Genomic DNA, 20,594 nt, shown 5'->3' on the forward strand with positions numbered 1-20,594 from the left:
GCATTTTTAAGTAGTAAACAAATTTATGAAAATCGAAAAAATTAAAGAATTTTACATTTTAACAAATATAGAATGCATGAAAAATATTATCATGCTATTATAAATACAATCTATAATTTAAAACGTATTAATTTAAGAAGAATAATGCAATAAAAACATTGTATTATTATTTCGACCGACTTTATGCAACTATGTGAGCATTTTAAGTTTGGTAAAAAGCTTTTATACACTAACACTTCTAAAGAAAATCTTACTAATACATATTTAGAGTTAGGTTTTTTTGACAGCTGAGTTAGGTTTTTTCGGAGAGAGTTGACCTTCTATGGCAATATTCTATGCACACGGCACTCGTAGAAGTGAGAGAGTAATTTCCTATATGTGAGAGTGGGACTACTTGTTATACCTTGTATTTTAAAAATATATTTTCAAATAAAGTGTGTGTCAAAAATGATCTTGAATTGTAAAAAAATTAAAAAATATATATAAAAATTTGTATTTAGATCTAAATATTTTACACATTTCCGTAAAAAAAAATAAAAGTGTGTATACTTTTTAAAAAGGACAAAGGAAACTCTTTTCAAAACAGTTGAAAAATATTAAATCGGCTAAGAAAATTTTGAGATATATTTTTTTTTTGGACTGTCTAGTCAACAAAAAGCGTTTTTTATATTTTTTGTTTTTGTACTCTTCTAACTATCGTCCGAAAGTAACTTAAAAGTTTATTTCTAAAAGACGAAAATTCGAAATCAATGTATGTATTTTGTTTTTGTAAAATGTGCGTTCTCGTCTGACAATCCTCCAGAAGTGTTTCTGAAGTGGCGTCTGGAGTGATGCGCAACAGTTTTGTCTTCTAAATGTTTGAACGGTTCATACAAGAAGTATTAATGATTATGCCATGCTCATGGCATATATGTATATACAGTGTCTCATATAGGTTAGGTTGATAGGAGGATGTATACTACATCAAATCCGAAGAAATACACCTAGGCCACTATCGGGCCTGTTGTGCGCTCCAATTCAAGAAAAAAAAAAAAAAAAAAAAAAAAAAAAATTGTTCACTGAATGTATTATTTTTCCATGTTCAGAAACTCAGTTTTTTGGACGTAATTCCTAAGAATCTTCCAATCGGTGTTGGTTAAGAATGTTATTTCCGGAATAACATCACTTCCAAGATACTTGGATCTAACTTCGACGAATGCCTGACAATGGCAAAGAAAGTGCTCCAGAGTTTCACTGTCCTCTCCACATGCTCTACATTCGTCTGAATCCGCACGTCCAATTTTGTATAGATGTGCTCGTAATCCTGTGTGTCCACTCAGAATACGTACCATCATACTAACCTCAGACTTGCTCATTTTGAGAAGATTTCTCGTCTTGCTCTCATCAGGGTCACCCCATAGAATCTTTGTGGTTCTACCCACCGTTTCATTATTCCAAGAGGCGTTATGCTATTCTCTCATCCATATTTTTAATTCAGCTTTTGTTGCGTCGAATGGTTTTGCGTTTGTCAGGTTAACTACATCGAGCTCCCTTCCCTTTAAAGCTATTACATTCGCCCTTTCGTTGCCGACTACTCCCGAGTGGCCTGGTACCCATATGATGTGAACCTTACCTCTGGGAGAGTATTCAGTTAAAGCTTTCTTACAATCCAATACGGTCTTAGATTTAATTCTATCACCTGATATCGCACAAATTGCCTTCTGGCTGTCGGTAAATATATTAAGCCCTGTGGGCGCCATATTTATTCTAATCCAATGTACACATTCCGTTACTGCTCGTACTTCTGCCTGGAAGCTTGTGTTATGATTAGGTAAACGGTGGTATATTTCTGTTTCTGGGTCTTCAATATGGAACCCCAGGCCCACTTTGTCCCCTAATTTAGAGCCATCCGTGTAGCAACGGATTCCTACTGGTATTTGCTTTAATGTTCCGCTTGACCAAAACATTCTATCTGGGATTAGCGTTTCAAAGTTTCCGACATATTCAGTGTCCGGTATGCGATCAGTCACGTCCGATGAATGTGTATAACCTTCCAATGTGTCCAGTATACATTGATGACGTGTCCTATAACCGATTTTGGCCAGTTCGCCTAAAGTAAAGAGCCGTTCGGCTGTAAGCGCCGCCTCATATCTTATATATATTTCAATGGGTGGAATATCTAGCAACGTTTCCAGAGCCTTGGTTGAAGTAGTACACATGGCACCACTTATACCCAAGCAGCATGTACGCTGAACTCCCTGTAGTAGTTTGATATTACATTTTTTGTCCAAAGCAGTCTACCAGATTATTGAAGCATAAGCTAGAATTGGTCTAATTACACTTTTATAAAGCCAATTTGTCATAGTAGGACTAAGACCCCATTTCATGCCTATGGTTCTCCTACATATCGCCCACCGATGTGCCTTGTTGATCCTATCCTCTATGTGGTGTCTCCATTTTAATTTCCGGTCAAGTATTACACCTAAGTACTTAACTTTGTCTGTCACCGGTATCTTCTTGCCCAGGAAGCAAGGTTCAGTATATGTAGAAATTTTTGTCTTTCTTGTGAAAAGACAGATTTCCGTCTTCGCCGGGTTAACATTGAGGCCTCTCGGTTGACCCCAGCTCAAGGCCGTATTCAGAGCCTCCTCAGCTCTTCTACACAAGTAATTTGGATCCTTTCCCTTTAAAAGTATTACGACATCGTCTGCATAGCAGACAGGTCTAAGTCCTTTCTCGGTTAGGCTCCTTAGGAGGCTATTAATCGTGGTGACCCAGAGTAAAGGTGACAAAATGCCACCCTGTGGTATACCGCGAAATACCTTTTTCCTGATAGTTATATCGTACATCTCGCAGCTTATCCATCTGTTCCTTAGCATGTAGTTGATCCAGTTACGGAGCACCCGGTCAACATAAAACTGGTCTAGAGATTGGATAAGGGTATCAGTGTGCACGCTATTGAAAGCGCCTTCGATGTCAATGCATACCGCCAGTGTATACAGTTTACTATCGAAAGATTCACCTATGTAGTGGACAACTTCATTTAAAGCGGTTTCCACCGATCGTCCCTTTACATAAGCATGCTGCTTATATTTAAAGTCTTTGTATGGTATGTATCCGTTCCAAGGTTTTAAGTAGGAAGGACGTAAGACTTATCGGTCGATAGGACTTAGGTGTCGCATAGCTAGGTTTCCCTGGTTTGGGTATAAATATTACCCTTGCATCCTGCCATTTAAGTTAGGTATACGCCAATATTAAGCAGGGTTTTTCCTGGGCAGATCTCCGCTCTCGCAGAGGGCAGCTGTCCTCGAACGATTCAACCAGGGCACTTGAGAACGTTTCCACTTTTGCATCTATATCCTCTTTATTTCGACATTGAAAAGTGTCCTGACCTAAACGGTTCTTTAGTAAGGTCCCGAACATTGTCCAATTAGTTTTAGACTTATTCCGAAACTTTATCGGCTTTGTTGGTGGCCTTAGTATTTTGAATCTTATGTACCGATGATCAGAAAAGGAGTGCTCGTCCGAAACTCCCCAATCCTGAATTTCGTTTATAAACTCTTCTGAACATATAGTTATATCTAATACTTCTTCTCTGATTCTACTGACGAAGGTAGCTTTATTACCTAAGTTCAATGTTATCAAGTCTTTAGTATTAAGGAAATCCATGAGGGCTTGTCCCCTGCGATTGGTGTTTGTACTACCCCAAGCTACATGGTGCGAGTTGGCATCACAACCTATTACAATTTTCTTATTTTTTCTTTGTGCCTCTTCAACCAGTTTCATCAGATCCGACGTTGGTGGTAGTGTCGGAGAATCGAAAGGCAGGTAAATAGATGCAAGGAATATGTTGCCACGGCCTTGCTTCAGCACCGTTGCATCCGATGTTGATAATCCTACATGTTCTCGGGCGAGATCCTGTATTAGCGTAGAAAAGTTGGAAATTTACGTGATTTAATCCAGAAACCTTGTTGCGAATCGTCCAAGGTTCCTGGATTAAAGTTACATGTATTTTACCTGTGTTGATTTTAGCCATCAGAGCGTTGGTAGCTGTCTCGCTCCGATGGAGGTTTATTTGGATAACCTCAATCATGTTGGTCATCCATTAAACTGTCTTCCAGCGAGTTGGTGGTCACCTCCTCGCTCTTTGGATTTGACTCCTCCGGATAGCCTGAAGTGGCCATTAATGCAGTGGGTACTGTTGATGGCACTGCGGTGTCCTTATCAGGCATAGGAATAGCAATATTTTTAATAGACACATTCCCAATTCTGGAGAGCATTGCTGTTCTGTCTTCTGGCGGGTGAGTGATTTCCTCCTCGCTTTTAGGATTTGACTCCTCAACGTTGCTAGTACTTGCTAATGATGCTTTGGGTACTGTCTTAGGTGTTTTAGTGTCCTTGTCGGGGCCGGTTTTGACAGCCCTTTCAATCGGCGCCTTCCCAATTTTGGAAAGGGCAACTACACTTTCTTCTGGCGAGTTAATGGTAAATTCCTCGATTATAGGATTTGACTCCTCAACGTTATCAGTAGTGGATACTGATGCTGTGGTCTTAGGTTTTTTAGTGTCCTTTTCGAGGCTTGTTGTAACAGCCCTTCCAATCGGCACCTTCCCAATTTTGAATATGACAGATTTAGAGGCGAAGTAAGCCCTACCTTTATTCTTGGCAAGACTAGCCATGGATTTCTGGTCGATACCTATTACAAATAAAGTTCCCTCAGGTTCTTCTTTCCTGTAAAAGACATCCCATTTTTCCACGGCCAGCTCAGCATTTTGACCTCAAGAATTTCCAGTATACGTTCATTAGCCAGTTTACTGCCCCATCCTTTTATGTAGACAGTGGACTTTAGGAGCACCGGAAGCTCGCTCTTCTTTGCCAGTCCCAGCCTAGCGCCGTCCCAGGGAGGAGGGATACTTTCCACCAAGTTCTTTAGGGTGCTAACACATTGGTGAGATGCCAACCTCATCAACATCACGCCCATGCTGAACTCGTAGCTCTCGCTCTCTATTGGTTGTTTGCCCTTTGAAGCGATTGCATGGTCCACAATCTTATTGTTGACCAGGGTTTCTATTTTACTCTGTTGGTCTATTGGAATTTTGCCTGTCGGATTACCGGCATCGTAAACTGCATAGCAGAGATCGTCCCGGTGCCTACTTCTAGCAACTTTGGCGTAATATGGCGGCTCTTTTCCTTTTCCTCCGTCTAGCTTCTCCTTCCTCGTTTTTCGGGGCTTCTTTTGAGATTCCTTACCTTCGAGGTTGATTTCGCCGACGTGATCGTCTTCGGAATATCTGGCTTGGCGTTGTCACACTTACTCGCAGGATTCTCACTTGAGATTCCTTTGAATGAAGTATGGCTTGGCTTCGACTGTGTATTAGAAGACGGTGAGCTCTTTTTCTTCTTAGGTTTATTCTCAGTTGTCAACTCCTCGGGAGACCTGATCCTTTTTGCCTCAGATCTTGTGACAGAGTCCGATTTTTCCTTTGGAGTGTCGTGGGATTGACTAACTATGATTTCCTGAAGCATCTTTTTCAACTTCCTCCTCTGTGCTCCAGAAAGTCTTTTCTTAGTAATAGGTAGTTTAGCTATGCTATCACTCACCTCTTTCACCATTTGCTCTACTTCATCCTTTTTGGGATTTGCTATAATGGTATTATTATTATTATTATTATTATCATCTGAGGATTCAGAGTCGGAACCCTCACCTATATTTAAAGGCTGAGGTAGCTTAGAGCTCTATCCGAGTACATCCTTCTCTTTCACCTCTATATTTTTGCCAGCGGCATGCTGTACACTTGACGCATTGTCCGCCACGGAGGCCTAGGTACCCACCTCCGTAGTAGTATTTTGCTCACGATTGCAGGATGACGACGACACGTGACTCGCGAGTAGATCAACACTTGCCGCCGGTACTGGGTTATTTAGGCCCTGCACCGTAACTTTTATCTTTTTATTTTTATTTTCCATATTTGTTTTTTCCAGTTTTTTGGTCCGCGGGGAATATAATATTTCCAGGTGGTGGACAATCTGCCCTCCCTCATCTTAAGTGAAATTAAAGCTGGGAGAGGACAGATGGTCCATCACCACCCCCTATCCACCACCCGGGGACGCGCTCGGTAGGAAAAAAACTGGGAAACTCCCCCGAGGTGTCTCATATATGTATTCGAATTTATGTAAAAAATATTATATTAATAATATTCTTTGTGTGCAAAATAAATAATTTAATTTGTTATATTATCTAGACAGTCCTTAGGTTTCTTATTACACTTTTTAAAACTTAAAAAAATACATTTACTTAAATTAATTTAGGTTTTAATGCATAAAATTGTTTTAAGGGGTTACTATAAATCGAAAGGATATTTTTCCCCCATTTGGTTTACAATTTTGTAAGATTTGTACCATTTGTACCAAATTTGATATTGGGACTTAATATACTCCCTGGGGTATCTAAAAATAATATTTTTTGCTAAAAGAATCTGTAATCCTCGAAGAAACGCCATTTAATAAAGTAGACTCATTTTTTTATAACCGATGGCTTACAGGCTTAATGTCACCATATCATTATGGTCTAACTCAAAAATTTTGAAATCTGATTAAATATTTGTTACGACGATCAAAATAAACCCAAAATTTTGGACTTACAGTGTTACTGTAATGGGCAACATAAGCGTGAAAGTTATTAAATAGTAGTAAACACTGAACGCTTTGTTAAGGTATGTTTTAGTGTTGTATACCGCTACAATATCTGGAAAATTTAAAATATATTAGTGTTAATATCTACATGAATATATACCAGCCAACTTTGTCGGAAAATATCATTCCTAGTGGTACGAAAGGGACTCAAGATCCAGATAATTCAATAAGAGACAGAAGTTCGATCCCCGAAATACATCATGGAACGTTTAATTACAGATCCTTATAACAAATATTATTATTTTTAGATACCTCTATTAAATCCCATTATTAAATTTTGGTTTTATCTCTGGAAAAAATATGCAAATATGGTAAAAACGCCCCAAAATTTTGGGCCAAAGGCATACATATATGCCTTCGGTTGATAGTAAACCCTAAATATGATGAAATGTGAATGAAATACAGGAAAAATTCGAATACTTTTGTGAGGTAATTTGAGGACTTTTTTTAAAAGAGGTAAATTAATTTAAGAAAATGTAAGTTTTAAAGAGTTTGATATTAAACGTTAGAATTCTCTAGAGTCTAGACAATATAACAAATTTAATTATTCATTTTACATACCAAAAATATTATTAAATTATGTTTCTTTTCAAAGTACACCTAAATTCGAATACTTATGTGAGACACTGTATGTTCTCCCATCTTCTTTGATGGGAGTTTTTATAATAAGTTTTTCCCGTAGTAAAATTTCAAAGTATTTTGTTGTTTTTCTGATTAATACCGAATATTTCCGACAAAAAACTACAAAACTGACTAGTATGGAAACAGACACAGTGTTTCATAAATAAACATGCGGCAAATAAATAAAATTCTTCCGAAAAAGTGCAAGAAAAACAATTTTATTTTTTTTACTAATTTTTTTATATTTGATATTTCAAATACACATTTTTTCATTTTTTATTAAAATATAATTATTTTTGTATATGTATGTGGTTTCTTAAAATTATAATAAACTATAAATGTAAAATATTAATGATAATCTTTTCCTATGTTGTACTATACATAATTTAAACAGAAAATAAATCATAGGAAAAATGAAGAAATTACTAAAAATAATATTTATTTATAATTAAGTGGAACAATATTCCTTTTTATATTTTTTTATGTAGTTGCACATTTAAAATTGTTTAAGAAAATAGATACGGAAACATAAAACATTTTATGCATTGGAGATGAAGTAGAATGTGGTTTTTTGTTTTATTGCATGATTTCTAATGAGAGCGAAATAAATTTTTATAATTGTTTAGATAAATTACATAGAAATGACACTTAAATATAATTATTCATAATTATTAGGTATTTATCTTTTGCATTAAGAAGACATACATTTTGTTTGAGGATGGCAGAATAATTGTTTTATACAATGTACAAAAAGTCGCTAATCATTTAAATACAAAAAATGTAAATAGTTTTATGATAATTTTGTACACCAAATCTCCTAACTTTCCCAGACTTCATCACGTTGCTTGGCAGCTAAAAGTTTACGTTCTATACACAAATAAATTTCAAAATAATTATATTAATTATAATTTTAAAGATTTATTGTGTGTGCAATGATTGATTACCTTTGGCTTCGCGCAAAACACGCTTTTCATTTTCTCTTTCGGCAGCTGCGGTTTTCAGACGCACTCCCAGTGCTCCGGTTACCAAACGACGCGCTAATGCAGCACATGTTTCTGGGCGGGGACGATATGGTTGTAAAGAAGCTGCGCATTTTTTGGCTTTTAAGCGAGATTCAACGGTTGCCTCAGCCAACGGTTTTAAGACAACAAATGGATGTCCCATCGTAAGCACTTCAGCAGCTGTAAACATTTGTAAGTTCATTTGTAAGTTTCCGAATGTATACCAGAAAGTTCTTTAAGTTTATATTACCTATACGAGAACTACTAAACACAGCCAAAGCATGAGTATCATCCACCCATTTAATATCGAAGCCAGATTCTTTATACTGAGAAAAGACCATTAACAAATCTTGATTTTTAAACTCAACTGGAAAATTTGAAACTTCCAAAACATGCGGGAATTCTTCTTCATTTAAAATCGATTGTTTCGTCAAATATGCCTGATAACAAAAAAAAAAAAAAATTATAACAGTTTGCAATATGTTGATGGAAATATTTCATGTTATTTGTTATTCATAAAAATATGATATATTTACGCTGTAATCCATTTTGGGCAATTCTATTTTACATTTGCCAACCGATGCTGTCAACTCTTGCATAATTTTCGGATCCAAACAATCTCCACTATCGTTGTACATATTCTCCCAGTCATCTTCCTCTTCTTCTTCGGTATTACTATCAATTGATTGTGCTGTTGTGCGTGGTACATTGGTGGCTAATTTGTTGTTGACTTTTGATATTTTTGATTTATCTTCGTTTTCTTCTTCATTAATGTGATCAGGAATTTGTAAGACATCAGATACAAAGGTTTGTTTAATGATACGACGATTACTGCGATTAATTTCCTGAAACGTAAAAAATTATTCGATTATTCGAACGAATGACAAATAAAAATTTTTGTTGGAATAATTTAATAAAATATAAATAAAATCTGATAATTAAACTAAACTAAACGGATACAAATTTTTGTTGGAATAATTTAATAAACTATAAATAAAATCTGAATAATTAAACTAAAATCTTTATTATTTAAATGAAAAACAAAAAGATAGTAATAATTCATTAAATTTACGTATGTTAATAAATTATAATCATATGAAAATAAACCTTTTTAATAAACAAATTTAAAAATTTCTTTCATAAAAAGTAAATACAGTTTTTCTATACACTAATGTAACGTGTGAGTACTTTGAGTCGAATATTACTTATAATTTTTTTGTAACAAATTTTTACTCAAAGTACTCGCACGTTTTCTGGAAACAACAAATAAATTGTCATCAATATTATTTCTTGTTTTTATTTAATATTTCATATTATTAAAGGAGTTGTTTAATTCTTTTAACAAACCTTAAGACATGTTTTAAAGAAGTAAATTTATTAATATACTTGTTGAACGCGAACCATGTTGTTGTCACAAAATTTGGTCTAAATTTCTATCTTCTATATAACCCTATGGTTTAAAAGTTTTGACTTTAGTGGTTTAGGTATAATTGACTTAAATTTAAATCAAGTTAAACATAAAACTTCACAGGAACAATTCTCAAGGCTCCCAAAGCTTATACATTAGGATGCCCCGTGAACTACCTTATTGTAGGAATACCTCTCAAACGATGCGTATTAATGTACGAAATACGAGAAAATACGCATCGATTGAGGTATTCCTACATGAGATTCTTAAAAAGGTTTTTCCTTGGGATACTTTATTATATGTACATATTTGAAAATTCCTTCTCTTAGATGTTGTAGTTCTTGAGTTTATCGATTATGAACAAGCATTACAATTTTATATATATAGATTTATATTTCACTTATTGCAAACATTTAAATAACAAACGCTTTTCACTTTTAAATCTTTATTGAAAAGGAATCGTAATGTGCACAGAATAAGCATTTCAGAATGATATAAAACACAAATATTAGTTATTGTCCTTATTAGATAACGCAAACTTGTTTTCAGCTATGGTCAAAAAAGTAAACTTTTTCAACGGCTGTTTCAAATCTCCAATTTCAGTTTTTTTGTTAAAAAAATAGTTTTTATTAGATCTCATGGAGATTTATGGAAAATAGTGAGGAAATAAAACGGTGAAATAATTATATCAATACTTCTTAGAGTTTTGCTGTACCTGCGATTTGAACTCAAGGATTTCGCAATTTTTTAATATTTATTAATTCTTTACTGACATTTTAAATAAAGTATTTCAGAGTCTTAATCCAGATAATATGAAGTATATATCCGAAGTTTTATTCAAATCGGATAATATTAACCCTTAAACTGTGGAGTTCAAAGATCAAATCATATTATGGTTTCAAGTAATCAAATCAATTCAAATAAACATATTATGGTTTCAAGTAACCACATTATGATCCATAGTAATCATATTACTATAGAACTCTACTTTAAAATGTGTAAATAGAAATAATGTAAATGCAAGAACGGGAAAAAATATTTAAAAAGCCATTGGGGGCTAAATATTATTTTAATATATATTTGTTGTTCGTCAAAAATATAAATAAATTTTTTATATTTTTGACGAGTTTTTTTCAGGGTTGTCAGATATCGCCGATTCAGTTTACTTTGAAGAAGGCCTACATTTTCTGACTTATAAAGTCAATTTCTATTATTTATTTTACATTAGAATATACAATTGAACCTGTAAAATTAAAAACAAAGATATCGTACAGATATTTTAAGACATAATTTTTGAAGTTTTACAATTTTCTACGTATTTCTGATATTGTTGAAACGATAATAGCACTGTAATAATACAAAAATATTAATTTAGAGTTAAAGTATTTGCAAAAAAACTTAGTTTTTAATTTAAATAATTCAGAGCCATTATGCAAAAGCATTTAGGGGTCAGTCAATATCCGATTTACACAGGGAATATATAAAACCATAAATGAAATGGATCGAAAATTTAAAATCGAAGAAATAGTATCTCGTGCACTTTTCGAAATGTCTGTACGAGTGTAATTCATGTCTGACTTGGGGAAAACTGTTTTAACACTTTGTTCTCCACATATATAGCTTACTACATTAATATTGAGTTGCCTATTTTGTATTCGAAAGTGCTTACAAACTTACACACACTCTGGAGTACTTTACACAGGGTATGGCCGCTTTAAAATGACACACTAACTGATATACTTGGTTTGCGATATTGTGTGTAGATTATACTTTTTTATAATATACTTGTGTGTGGAAAAGTAGCTATTCCTACATTCTTACCGATATACCTAGTAAGTAAAATTGTTTCTACAGCACCTTTCTAGCTGGAACACAAGTGTATCAAAAAGTATCTACAACAACTTTTTAGTTTAAAAATTAAACTAGAAAGTTGTTGTAGATACTTTTAATACTTTAAATACATGTGTATTAAGAAGTATCTAAATATGTATATTTTTTAAAAAATGCTACCCAAATACATGTATCTACAAATTCATTCATAAGTATAAGGCCATTCCAATTATCGCTAGATCATGATCCTAATTTTAAGCAATAAATTTTGTTTAAAATTTATCTAAACATTGAAAAAATGTTGATCCAAAAAATATTTTTCAATAAATGAAGCATTTTTTGTTGATTAAATTACAGCACACTTGAATTTTTTATATTTTTTAATTTTCTGTTCTCATATACAATGTTAATCACAAGTATATTAAGATGTAATGCAAAAAAATTTTATTCAAAATTTAAACTTCATATCCAGCTTTTATATACAAGTAAATCAAATTATAAGTAACACAAAGTTAAGCACACAACATTGGTTACAATTCCGAGTACTCTAAAAATTTTCTGTGGGGTTTATTCAACGCTTTATTTAACATTGTATGGGTAAACATGTTAAAACTTACCATATAATGGTTATTTTAAAGTTTGAATGGTTCTAAGTAATATAATATGTTTACATAGTTATCATTATTTATTTGTTGTAAAAAAAATAAATTTTCAGTGAATCATTCCCAAATTTATAATTGCCATAAAATTGCTATTTTCAATTTGCTATTATAAACGCATTAATTAGTCATGTAAAACGAAATATCAAACATTTTGTACATCAACGTTTAGGAAATACAGTGAACGTCCACTAGTACGAATTATATAGTGTCAGGCCCTTTCGTAATACCGAAAAATTCGTATTATTGAACAACACATTTTGTATGTTTAAATTCAAATAATACACATAAAATATTGGATTTTATTTATTTTTGTCCACTAAGTAGTAGTAGTTTGTAAAATCGATTCGATTGAGTAAGAAATCATGAAATACTTTTTAAAATATAATAAAATGAACAAAAATGGCACTTTTAGCGAATCCTTGTAATTTAGAGTTTATTTTAAGAGTTTTAAAATTTTATCAAAGAAAAAATTCCAATTTCCGAAAATCTTTATGAAAACAAAGAAGCCTTATGCCTTCCATGTTTCTGCCTATTTGACCAACAAAAACCGATTTGAATTTAGTTGAAAATGTTAAAACTTACTATCTTTTAATGTAACTTACGCCCTTTTGGGTTTCAGAAAAAACAAATTCTCAAGAGCGTAAGTTTCATATCTCCGTAAGTAAAACAAAAACCGCACATTTTTCTTCAAATAATAATTTTTCAATAAGAAATAAGCTTAACTTGAGAAGATGTTGACCATTTTTGGTTTATTTATCATTTTAGACGGTTTTTTGCTTCTCCTGAAAAATTTGTTAATGTAACTTAGGGCTTTTTGGATTTGCTATGACGTTGTGAATATAGTGGTTACAATATAATTAATGATATTGCAAATAAAATAATATCATTCGAAAAATATCATGTCATGTCAAAAATTAGAAAAGCAATAATTTATATTCATAACATTTGAAATAAATCGTTTTGTTATATTATAAAAATTAAGCACTTTTTTCTTCTCTTTAACATTTTAGCACTTAGTTTTTTTTAATATATTTAGAAAATCATTTTCTGACAACACCGCATTTCGCTCTTCTTACAGACAAGTTCTGTGTAAATTCAACACATTTGTAAAAAATTAATAACACTTTAAAGTATTTTTTATCACTTAACATTATGTATTATAATGTTTTTGCACACTTTAAATACATTTCATAACGATAAAAGGAGAAGGACAAAATCAGAGTATTTTCAAAACCTCGATTAGAGCATGCCAAAACACTACAGCAATTGTACAAAGAAGCAAAAATCCCATCAAATTCCAAAAGAAACAATAAACATTTCAAATACAAAAATGAACAAGTAAGAATATATAGTCGGCATGGTCAAAAGCGCTCTTAACTATCCTAAACTGGGCACCACCCGACATCTACACAAAACAAGTCGATGCGAACACCGCAATGAAACATAAGGCTACCATGGCATGGAGACATGCCAAAATCATAGAACAAACAGACATGAAGGTACCACTTGACTACGTCATACCTGACCCGGTATTCGATCCGGGCTTTGCAATAAGCATTCCGGCCAATACATAACGGATGATGCCATTCAAATATTAACAGGTGGATCAAAAACACACACAGGAGAAGGATGTAGAATATACTCGTAACAGTTAAACTTAAGACTGTCAGAAGGGCTCCAGGCTGAAATTATGGCCATAAAAATTGCTGTAGAATATATACAGTATCTAATAGGAAAATCCATATATTTACTGATAGCAAAGCAGCAATTAAATCCCTAAAGGATGTATATACCACGTCGGAAGTGGTCCAAGAATGCCGGTCGTCTCACGAGGAGATAGCGAGACATTCATCGGTTACCCTTGTATGGGTTCCTGGACATGGGAATATAGAAGGAAACAACCGTGCTGACGCTCTAGCGAAAGTGCTCTATAAGTGAATGAGTTTGTCTGCAACGTTAGAATACCCTACGTGAAACGTAAACAGCTGATTACATACAAACTGTATACAATCGCTAACCAGCCTGGAAACCAGGAAAATCTGGCCTAGACTGGATACGACACGGACTGATTATGCTCTAAACCTGTCAAGATCCAATCTCAGGAACCTTATTGCGGTTATAACAGGACAATGGCCACTGGGCATTCATGCGCAGAGGCTAAAACTTCCTTCATACAATGATTTATGTACCAGCTGCAATGACGAGGAGGAAAATGACAGAACAGAGCTTTTTCTATGTCATTGCTCCGTCTTTGCAGATTTAAGACAGGAAATGTTTAGTCGACGAACAATCGTAGACAAAAGCTGGATCTGGCAAGGATCAATCTTCATATGCTGGAACAAAAAGCCGAAATAATTTAGCCCTCTTCAATAAGGACAATTGGTAAAGTGTTAATATCATGGTAACACAACGGGACCTATCTGTACCCAAGTGAGTTTTGTCTCAGGCGGCTGCAAAATTAACCTAACCTAGTCGGGCATGGCCGACCATATGATACCCTACACCAGTGAGTATGTTAAAAATGTGTTTTATTTTTCTAATAATAAAGCATTTTTTCTTAATTGCGATATATTTTTTTACAATTTGTTACCAAATAAAGTGATTTTCTGCAAGAGGGGTTATATGGGGGCAGAGGTAAATATGGTCCTATACTTATAAATTTTGGTATAGCGATTAACGATGACATTAAAGTTATTTATGCAGAATTTCAATGTGATAGTATTGTTGAAAGATGAATTTCCACCATCAAGTCATCTTCTAAAGTGCATTTTGTATGGGGTCTATCAATATGAAAATCGGCAGTATTATTTAAACTTATATAAGATTTTAACTTAACTTTAAACTTATACTAAGATTTCCCGATTTTTGTAGAGATTGTACAATATTTAGCATTATTATAAGCTCTAAAGCCCAATTCGGGGGTACGGTTGTATGGGGCTAGGCGACAAAATTGGACCATTTTCAATAATTTTCAATAGGCTTCTATATAAGCCATTATCATCATTGACGTGCCTTCCTAAATGGATTATTGCGAAACGTATTTCATGGTATCTAGAAACAAAGAAACTTGTAGCCATGAATCAAGTGGTTTTTAAGTCTATTCGTAGGCGTGTTGATGCTTTGCAACACACCACAACCTTAGGTAAGTATTGATTTCGAGAAAGCGTTCAACCGTATAGGAATTCACGTCATTTCAGATACATTCGATATACAAATCTATAACTATATCAAATCATTTTTAACTGGAAGAACTATTAAAGTTCAGATAAACCAAAAATATTATACTGATTTCCCACTTACTAATGGAATTTCTGAAGGATCCCATTTATCTGTTGTACTGTTTCAAATCAAATAGAAATATATCATTACAAAAATCATCCTTATTATCTGTAGTAGAGATGTAAAGAATACTCACATTTTGCATTCGCTAAATCATAGCAAATATTGTTACAACTCGATTTTTCATCAAAATAAATTATGTATTTGTATCATTCTTATTTTTCGTTTTAAATTTCTTTTCCATTCGCTAAACTGGCATTCGCAAACATCCCCAATCTGTAGAAAACATAACTGCACTTCCCCAAATGTAATTGTTAATAATACAGTCATTTTTATTGCCAGCAAGCAAAAAATTTTAGGTGTAATAATGAAAAAGAACTATCGATGGAATGAAAATATTTCGTTTTTAAAAAAATCCCTTGTGTCCAGAGCTTACCGCATAAGTTGTGGTAACCATAATAAGGTTTCAAGTAATCACATGGCTTCAAGTAGCCATATTATGGTTTCAAGTAATCACATGGCTCCAAGTAACCATACTATGGTTACATATTAAACATAATATGGTTAATCTAATGTGTTTGGCATAAATTGTAATTATTTTTTAGTTTTCTTTTAAACAAACACAAAAGTTCCAAGCACTGGTATTCCCATAATTTACATTTTTTAATTATTAATTTTTTATGTACCATATTTTATGTATTTTATATTTCTTTTAAATTTTATAATGCTGTCGATTATATTTTTAGATATTATTTATTTTTCACAATTATTTTAACACTTCGTTTGTTCAACACTTTATTTAATCCGAGTACAGATAAACCATAAACTGATATAAAAATGGCGATACCAAAATATTTTTGATAGTAAACGTATTTTGCTTATATCTTATACATTATATGGGTAAACATGTAAATACCTACCAATTAATGGTTCTTTGAAAGTTTTCTCTATTTATTTGTTGTAAAAATAATTATTTTTCAGAGAATCATTCTCAAATTTATAATAAACATATAAATGTTTAAAGTAACTAAAATATTGATGAAATTTAATAAAAATAACAATTGTTTGGTTATGGCAACAATATATTGTTACAGAAAACATAGAGTTATCCTAACCATGCCGAACCATGCTTTTTCTCTGGGTATGAGTGCACTCACATAAATGCACTTACCTATTTAATAGAAACCCTAATTCTAAGTAAAATAGATTATGGGCTTTTTATGGAAAAACTGCCGAACAAAAAACATTTGATTCAAAAAACCGACTTATACCAATGTTATTAGCGTTTCGACATTTTCCTAAAACCGGGTTTCGAATAGATGACATTTGAAAAAAACGTGTTGATATTTTTCAAAATACAAAAATTTACATTTATGTTTACATTTGCTTAATGAAACATGGCCCGTACTAGATTCTTTAGATATAATCGTCTTATTTACATTATTTCTTAAATGTAAAAAAAATAGGAAAAAACTTTGGAAACTTTGGTAAACTTAAGGAAACTAGGTAATCATAGCTTATTCTAAATCCCTTCGTTTTTGACAAAAGTTTATGTAGTGCAATCCAAGTGTTATCAAACAATATTTTATGGTTTTTACAATTAAATTTAATTTGGTTGTTCAAAATACAAATACAATTTGTTAAATAATTATGAAAATTAAAAGAATTAACAAAAACTCTCTTTTAGAAAAAACCCTGGACTCAAAAATTTCTTAAATTTTGTCGGACTTTGCTTTTTCTTTCATATTAAATTTAGGTATCTGTTAAATACAAAGCATATAAAAGTATTCGAAACCGGGGGTTTCCAAGTAAAAAACCAGATTTAGAAAATACCGACTACAGTAAAACAAAAAAAGGGTTTTGAAACCGGTTGAAACCCCCAGCCGATCGCCATAATAAATACACTATAATTGTTGGCGATGTGACCAAATTTAATTCTACATATCGATTTCAGCTCATAAAAAAAAACACTTAAAATGACGTTTATATTAATATGTATAACTTTTTTACCAATTGATATTGTCATACATCCAAAATGAATGGCAATACCTTTTTACCAGCACTTTGAAAGATAAAAACTGTACAGCATATGTTGTAGTGGATAACCATGGTAACATAATGTCTAGTATCGCATAAATTTTTACTGCAGAAGCAGTACATATACATATCTTATATTTTGGGCGGGTTTTTCTGATAAAGGTAATCCACAGTTTTTGTTTAAACCTAGTTTAATCTATATCTTGCGTTTTTAAGTAATCAGCTATGTATGTTACTTATTATCTTAGTTTAACTGAGTGTTATTGGCAAGTTAAGCTTAGTTTAACTGAGTAGTAAGAAACCGCCCTTAAGGAATTATTATATTTTAAAGAAACTCGGCGGAATCTCTTAATTTACATCGATGAATTTTATAATGTCACAAAAATTAAACAGTAGTACTTTAAATTTCAAATTAAAGGATGAAAATGTACTCCTATGAAATCTTGAAGTCCTTTTAAAAGGAAATAGGATTACAAAGTAAAAAATGTGAACGCGGCTCCATTTAATCTCTATTTTCAGACACCATATCATTTGGTTCGTTTCTAATATTGAGTTTAGGACGATGTTATACTTTGATATGTTAAAGATAATAACATTTTTTATAATATTTACATAAATACATACATACATTTTATCTCTAAATTAAATTTACGATAATGGCCTTTATTTTATTTTGTGGGTTTATGAATAAAGGGTAGTCACACAATTTTGAGTGAGTCATGGGTCCAGCTGATTGTGACCCGGTTGTTGTTGTTGTAGCAGCGACACCTGAAATTACACGTATATATATTTAAACATTATTCCCTACTCTTCTTCTTCTTCGCTCTGGTTATCCAACTCCGTTAGATCTAAACCCAGTAGACGAGCCGCATCCAACGGCTGAGTCCAAAGGGATTCAGGTTCCAACTGAGTTGGATTTGCCCTGCAGTTAAAAAGGTGTTGAACATTGTGTGGGCCTGTTCCACACGCAGGACAAAGATCTTGAATGGTGTCGTTTATTCTCGACCAGTACGAGTTTAAACGGGTACACCATCCGGATCTTAGTTGTGCCAATACCACTCTAGTACGACCCGGTGTGATGCCCTAGTGGCCTTTGAATTCGTTTAGGATGTACCTAAGATTTATCCCAGATTGCTCCTCCAAACATGAGAGAAGCACGATAAAGTTCTCTGTTTTCGTTGAATGTTGGGCAGTAGCAAAGGAGACAAGAAGTCTCCATCCTCTTCCTCCTCATAATGAACAATAGAACAGTGATAAATTTCTGATGGCGACTTTGCTATCTGTATATATATAATATACATAAATATATCTCCCGATATGTGGTAATACCTCAGTTTATATGCCGCTCGTTTGATAGTAGCTATTTCTGCCTGTAAAACGCTACAATAATTAGGAAGTCTAAAAGAGGACTTGATTCCAAATCTCTCAATGTAAAATCCACCACTCAGCCTACCACTCCTCTTGGAGACATCAGTGTAAACATTCGTTACGCCATTGGGTAAGTGGGATTCAGATACTAAATTCTTCTTAGTAGTTCGGATGAATAATCGAAGTGATGTTTCTTAACGTAGTAGCCAACGTTTAGATGCAATGATTCAAAGTGTATTATTATTTGAGTGTGCCCTGTGTTATTTTAGCCGGACGACGAACTACATGCATTTATTCTGATTGCCGAATTGAGGGCTAGTTGAAACGTCATCAGGTCATCTGGTAACCAGTAAATTAAAAGAGAGTTTTTCGTTACAACACTCTTAAAAGTGTACTAAATGCAGTCTAAAATTCAAGTATATAGCGAAACCCTATCTTATATACAGTTATTTTAACAAGATTTAAATCTGTAGTCAAAATATGATGTAAAGAACGCAAAAACGCGTAGAGAATGGCAAAGAAAATTGAAGTCATGTTTCATATTCGTGCAAGTCCTGGGCGAAAATTTGTAAAGGAAGCGGAGTGCAATCGTAATTCAGATCTGAGTTGGGGAAGAACTGTCACGTCATCGCCATTATTATTTTTTAACTACGGTCAGGCTTGTGTTTGCGAAGCTTTCGACAGAGTTGCGTCTCGCTTGCTTCAATTATTTATTTTAAAAATATACAAATTCCTTATACATATGATACTTAAAAACTTATTTTATTATAGCTAAAAAGAAAAAACTAAATTTCTTTAGAAGATAATCTGCTCAATTTTTTCATCTAATTAACAGTAAGAATGTAGTCTTTAAAAGTCTATAATTTTGTAATCCTTCAAGATATTATCGTTTACAAGATATTTGCGTTCAAAGTTGATAAAATTAAATTCCTTTTTTAGGTTGTTCGCAGTGTATGGAAATAAATATGCTACAAAAAACGTATAGGATAACCCAACCGAAAGGATAATAAGAAGTATTATAATGATGTTATGAGACTTTGGACACGATGTTATACCATATTAACATCCCTAAGGAATATTAATTGGAGAATTTTAAGAAATTATTTCTATTAAAATTATAAATGAATTAAGTTATTCTATTACTTTTGACTTCTCTTTTGGAAAAAATCAATACTGATAAAATAATTAACAAAATAAACTTATATATAATATATTTATTTACAATATAGTCCATTTAATTTATTTATAACAAAAACGTGTGTAATTTTGGATTATTACCTAATTTTCAAACATTTTGCATAAAAAAGACGATATTTTCAAACATGTCCTTTCAATTTACATCCGGTTACATGCAGATCCCTGTGTAAGTACGTCTATTAAATTGTGAAAATTAGAACTAGTAATAAACTTGTTCTAAAGAACTAAGTTGTGTCCAAGTGTACTAGTATAAGTCTAGAACTTATGGTACTAGTAATTTTTCAATCACACTCAATGTTAATTTGAGCATTAAGATGGTATAGGAAAGTTTACGGTTGGGAACTAGTACTAGTTTGGTACTAGTTCCATTTCCTGCAAGGTAGGTACTTATTATGTAGGTTATCTTTATCGGAAAAACCCACCCTAAGTCTTCGAAATTAGTCAACGAATATTCAAAAAGATCTCGGCTGAACCCCTCTCTATCCCATATTTTTATTCTTTCCCAGCCGCGACTGACCA

The 20,594-nt window shown here is 32.9% G+C and overlaps 1 protein-coding gene across 1 annotated transcript in view; it reads right to left on the reverse strand.

The window, feature by feature from the left end:
* Nucleotides 1-7,838: 7,838 nt before the first annotated feature.
* The window catches only part of LOC119604034 (formin-E), a 33,107-nt gene continuing 20,351 nt past the window's right edge, over nucleotides 7,839-20,594 (reverse strand). The window contains exons 6-9 of the mRNA XM_037956412.1: nucleotides 8,831-9,139; nucleotides 8,545-8,734; nucleotides 8,238-8,474; nucleotides 7,839-8,160 (exon numbers count right to left, since the gene is read on the reverse strand). Coding sequence (XP_037812340.1) covers nucleotides 8,111-8,160; nucleotides 8,238-8,474; nucleotides 8,545-8,734; nucleotides 8,831-9,139 — 786 coding nt within the window. The 3' untranslated portion in view covers nucleotides 7,839-8,110. The remainder of the gene's footprint in view (nucleotides 8,161-8,237; nucleotides 8,475-8,544; nucleotides 8,735-8,830; nucleotides 9,140-20,594) is intronic.

The sequence above is a fragment of the Lucilia sericata genome, unplaced genomic scaffold (genome assembly GCF_015586225.1).
Source record: "Lucilia sericata isolate MDLA Ls3-8-SP2 unplaced genomic scaffold, ASM1558622v1 Contig000000F_arrow, whole genome shotgun sequence".
In the NCBI taxonomy this organism is placed as follows: Eukaryota; Metazoa; Arthropoda; class Insecta; order Diptera; family Calliphoridae; genus Lucilia; species Lucilia sericata.